This window comes from Pinus tabuliformis, chromosome 9, assembly GCF_031772625.1.
Source record: "Pinus tabuliformis cultivar Carrire ecotype Pingquan chromosome 9, CPIR1, whole genome shotgun sequence".
Classification (NCBI taxonomy): Eukaryota; Viridiplantae; Streptophyta; class Pinopsida; order Pinales; family Pinaceae; genus Pinus; species Pinus tabuliformis.
The window spans coordinates 1,949,476,981-1,949,482,535 of NC_142307.1; the positions used below are offsets into that span (position 1 = coordinate 1,949,476,981).

Here is a 5,555-nt window from a genome sequence, read left to right on the forward strand (position 1 = left end):
CCATAATCATTGGACTGTCAAACTACAGTGGTAATTAGATAGCCTCAACTATATAAAGAGCGACTAATTACATAGTCAAAGACGGTGAGCCTTTCTATCTGGATTCTGTCCATATAACAGTGATCTAGAATTTCTATTGGATTACTTACGATGCTGGTCCTTCCCCCTTCAATTTAGAAACTCAAAGAAAAGTTCAAAACTCCCTTGAAATCTTTTGAATGTCTACTTAAAAAAACTAGAAACCTTGCCAATAAGTATACCACTTGAAAAAACTCGAAACCTTGCCAAATTTAATGTCTCTCATTGTTTTGAAAGAATTTGAATATATTATATCTAATATAATTGGGTTTCCAAACTTTTGTTGAGTTTCAGGCAAGTCAAACTAACAGTGGTAATTAGATAGCCCCAGCTATATAAAGCGCTGGTAATTACATAGTCAAAGACAGCTGGTGAGTCTTTCCGTCTGGACTCTGTCCATATAACTGTAGCCTAGAATTTCTACCGGTTCCTCACGATGCAAAGCACTAATTCTAGAATTTTTATTGGATTCCTTATGATGAAAAGCACCATTGTTGTCTATGCATGCTGGTCATTCTATATATATTGTTTTCATTATCAACTAAGTTTCCTTATTAGATTATATATAGACACAAAGCCCTTAACATTACATTGTCTTTAACATTTAAACCAAAATATTTGCATTAATTCTGTATGATGCTTATTCCAGATTTATCTTTTCATTGTCAACCCAATTTCCTTATTAGATATCTTCACATTGCATTTCCTTTAGCATTTAAATTTTAAACCAAGATTCAACATTGTCTTTGGCATTAAAACCAAGAGATTTGGGCAAACCAACCACGTTTCTTGTATTTATGGTAGAATTATCTTTGGACTATTGGTAGAAACTTAAAAAAACTGAAGTGAATCCTTTAACAAAACTTAGATTAATGAATGTAGAAATAATACAAAATTGAGCTTACATAGATCCAAAAATTGATACACTTCGGAATGCTTTTCCAGGCACTGAAAAAAACAAAAATCCACATTCTTTAAGATCCAAATTGAGCTTACATAGATCCAAAAATTGATACACTTTGGAATGCTTTTCCAGGCACTGAAAAAAACAAAAATCCTCATTCTTTAAAATCCAATAGCTAGAGCGTGTAACCAGCATGGTTGCAACCTTTATAAAAGATATAATCCCACCTTAACTAGGGATATTTGCCTCTTTTGAGCTCTCTCCTTCACCTCCTTGCCTCTGCAGCGGTTGCAGCTTAGTTCTTTTACATTGGCATTTGGTCATGAAGATCATTTGAAATGTTAAGTGTCAAATAAAGATTCATCCGAAACATTTAGATTAAAAAAACCTGAACATACTGTATGTTGTGTAGGCATCCCACCATCCTTCTCAAACCCAAATGAGGACTTAGGGGAATCATCAAACATTGCCCTTCCAAGCCTATGTGACTTGTCATACACATTGTATGAGGATTTGCCAATCAAATCCAGTGACAAAGTAGCATGATTTTAGTATGTAGATTTTCGCTGCTATCCATAATTGTGTTATACGCTATGCATATGAATTGTGTTAGAATGTAGAAATGTCCCAACATTTCAAGTGGACACTATTGCCCTCATCAGGGGATGTAAATGAAGCTTATGTGGTAGATGGCTATAAAAAATACATGGCATGGATCAGAGCCAAGGGAAGATCCAGAATTTGCCGGAGATTTTGGTAACATTCCTAATGGTATTTGTGTACCTATTAACCTAGAGTCATTCGCTGAAGCCACAGGGTGACCAACAAAATGAGTTAAATTGAATGAATATGCTAAGCCAGAACTGGAATTGTTGTGGCCAGGAACATAAAATTGAAGTGTTCTCAACCTTGATTGTGAATTTGTGTTATGATTTTGATGTTTCAGGTGAGGAGGCCGAACCATTACACGTTTATGTCCTAATGCAACTTGACTACTTTGCAGCAAAGACGATGTCTCAGTGGAAGTATCTATGATATTTTAAGACGAAATACTTGATTGCAGAAGAGAAGATGGTTGGTGCTCTTCAGATTCCTAAATTAAGAAAAACATCATTCTGCCAAACATCCTTCATATTTACATGCTAAGGAAATCACTAAAAAAGCAAGAACGAAAAAAGGAATTGGGAATAATTTGTCATCGAACTAATTAGATAAAAAAAGACAACAAGGAGAAAAGAAGGCTACCCTTCTAGGAGGTCATCTCTCCTAACTCATCATAGGTCTATCCATATGAGACAAAGGTCCATGCATATGCTAATCACTATTAGGAAGAGTAGGTTACAGACCCATTATTTTCTCTATCTCTATGCCTGACTTCTTTAGGTCACCTAAAAAATAATTATCTTTCCTTGAGTTATCACTTCCTCTACCATGATTCTCCAATATTGGTCTCATATTCTCCCACAAGTATCCTTCTTCCTCTGAATTTCGCTAGTTTCTAGACACCATTCTACTGCTTATTATATCGATTTCCTGAGGTGGATGTACATGTGAAAGTAGTCCACATGAGGATCTTTGGACCCTGTAATTTCCATAGGCATCAATTAGAGCACCATGCATTAATTGATGCCTCAAATCATATCCATTAGTTGAACCATATACTACACTCAGTAGCAGCATCAAGTTGCCTGAGGTGATCTCCATCACCTTTCCCACCCCAAGGCCTTTCCCACCCCCTATCCTGCTCTACATTCCTGTCATTTAGCCTTCCAACAATCCTTGATGGAGAAGGATTCCTTCCAACTCCGATTCTTGATGATGCCAGAGGAGCACTCCTTCCTCCAACACATGATGGAGAAGAATCTCTTCCAATTTTAACTCTTGGTGGAGAGGAAACCCTTCCACCTCTTAACCTAGAGACCAGAGAGTAATGTTTCCAACTCAAATCCTTGACGAGGGAGAGAGAGGCCTTCCAAGTCTAATCCTTGATGGAGAAACATTGAAATCGTTATCACTATAGCTTGTAGCAGTCTTCTGTCCATATCCAGGTTTAGGAAAATCATCTGCACTTTCGAATCATCTAAATAACAAATGTTTTTCTTTTAACATATTGACAAGAAAATGTCATCAAATAATTCAAATTCTACTAGAAAAATCTGAAACACACTACAACTTTCACATCAATGTTTTTAAAAATAAAGAATACACCCACGCAATACCCCTGCATTTCTAGGATATTCCACCTAATTTAACAACATTCTATGAACCATAACAAAAGGCGTGTGCATACTAGATAAAGTATCAAAGTTTCATTTGCCATTCAAGACTTTCTAAAATTAAAATCCAAATATCTAGAGACTAAATATTTTGTTCTTTTAACCGAACAATCACTTGTAAGAGAAGAGTAGTGTAAAGACCGATACTACAGCAAACTTATAAGAGAATCCTTGCTTTACAATCAAAATCTAGCATTGAGCATGGGTTTCTACTATTAGAAACAAACCTGCAAAATTGTTGTCCAGTGTAATCTGTTTTACTGGATTCTGTTGTTTAATTTAGTTGTTATAAGTGGATGTTTTTCATGTTCCATTTCACGGGAAATGTAAGAAAATGCCATGTGTGGAGGAGGAATTCATGTCAGATATCCACTGTGAAATCAGAGCGGAAGAATTGAGAAAATATGGAAGGCATTAAGAAGCGATTTCCGAAGCAGAGGAGTTATTTTGACTAAATTCTTTACAATATAATTTGGTGGGGGTAAGGGAATGCTTTTTTTCTTCTTGAATGCTGTTTGATGTAATGGAGGAAGCGAGTTGTGCTGTCATTTAATCTAATATTTGCATTTCTTTCTTTTCCATTTCTGCTCCCTTGGTGCTAACATATATGGTATGGTACGGCGATAGATCAATTTTTTTCTATAATTGTATGGTTTATTCTGAAATTTTTAGATTTCTCACTTTAATTAATTATTTATATTAATATGAATTAAGTTAATTAAACTGAATTAAATTTACTGGACGATGTTTTTTTATTTAATTTCCTAGAGGTGTAATTTGAATAATTTTAATGTTTTTTCATTTAATTTCTTCACGGTGTAATTTGAATATTTATTGTATTATTACAGGTTATCCGTCTATGGAAAAATAGCATAGGGTGCTAGATTGAGATGGGAAGATTGGAGATCTTTTGGAACTTTTAAGAAAGAAAGTAGTAGGGTTGTTGGAAATGAGAGTAGACTGAGAAGAGATGCGACGGGCATATATACGTCCGTGAACCTACATACAGCTCTGCTTATTCTCCTTCGGCTTCTCTGTCTCTGTTCTGGTTTTTGTGTGTGTTCGTGTGTTCTGGAAGCGCTTCCATTGTGTTGTGTTGTCTCGTTATTTCTCTGTTTCATGTTATATGTCTTATGTGTGTTATATATGTTATGTGTGTTACGTGTGTTGTCTCGTCGTTTCTCTGTTTCATGTTATATGAGGAAAGTAGCAGAGTGCTATGATGAAAGTTGTAGAGGATGGAGGGTGAATGGGTTGGAATCTGTGAAAAAAACGGGGCTTAGATGCATGCCGTTTTACTGTAGACTATTTAAAGCTTTGTAGTTATTTGATTTTTAAGGTGTACCTCTTTGCATCCAATGTGTTGTAGCAGGGTGTGGTGAGGAGAGCCATCCATCCATTCAGCGGTGAAGAAGGTGACAGAAAAGCCATGGTACACAGTCAGCCGCTTTGCAAGCTCGAGCAATGGGATGTGATGGCCCGACCCAAACCCAGGGAAGATTGCGACATGAGGCTTTTGGCTCTGCTCTTGCGACTCCATGAATGTCTCTATATTCCAACAAGCAAATGCCAATATTTGAAGGGTGGGTTCTGTAATGATGAAGGGGACACATTTGCGATGGCATTCTCCTGCCCTGTATTTATTCGTTGGAGTTGCAGGCATGCTGGCTCTGATAGGCCTCACATCCATGGTTCTTCTGTGCTTTTGGTGGAAAATAGGGGGTGGTCAAGTGGAAGCAAATGATCCAGAGCGTGTGAACCCTGGAATTATTGAAGGAAAAGAGGAGAATTTAAGCTATGAAATTGATAAAGAGGAGAAAGTCCTTGTGATTATGCATGGTGATGAAAAGCCCACATTTCTGGCCAAGGAATTGTCCTCTGCCTCCACTGCTGATGGTTCTGAAGTCTGAGGAGTAATATTTTGCATCAGTTATGGGAGCTCCTCTCCTCCTCGTAATGCAGAAGGCAAGTGAAACTAGAATCTTGGCTTGTGGTATTGGGATCCATTGGTGGTCAGAGAAGATCAGTATCAAATTACTTCTTCCGCCATAATGTATATATTATGCGGTGGATTTTTCTGTAGATGCAAAGATTACAGACAGGACTTTAGTATGATAATCAGAACATAGAAATTTTGGTTTTTTGTGGCCTTTTAATAGAAAGAGTTGTGTACAGACATTTTTAGCTCAATGAAGCCCTGTCTTGTCGCGGCAGCAATAGCGTGTCAAGAACAGGCATAAGATATCAGATTGCGCTAACGATTTATAGTTGCTTTGTAAGAGAATCTTTTTAATTGG

The 5,555-nt window shown here is 36.9% G+C and overlaps 1 protein-coding gene across 1 annotated transcript; it reads left to right on the forward strand.

The window, feature by feature from the left end:
• Nucleotides 1–4,856: 4,856 nt before the first annotated feature.
• Nucleotides 4,857–5,168, forward strand: LOC149156779 (protein GLUTAMINE DUMPER 2-like). Its single transcript, XM_089444864.1, has one exon. The coding sequence runs from the start codon at nucleotides 4,857–4,859 to the stop codon at nucleotides 5,166–5,168; it is 312 nt and encodes a 103-aa protein (XP_089300990.1).
• Nucleotides 5,169–5,555: the final 387 nt, after the last annotated feature.

What these genes read in the sequence shown, in the direction of transcription:
- LOC149156779 (XM_089444864.1), top strand. Translation starts at nt 4,857, where the DNA reads ATGAAGGGGACACATTTGCGATGGCATTCTCCTGCCCTGTATTTATTC.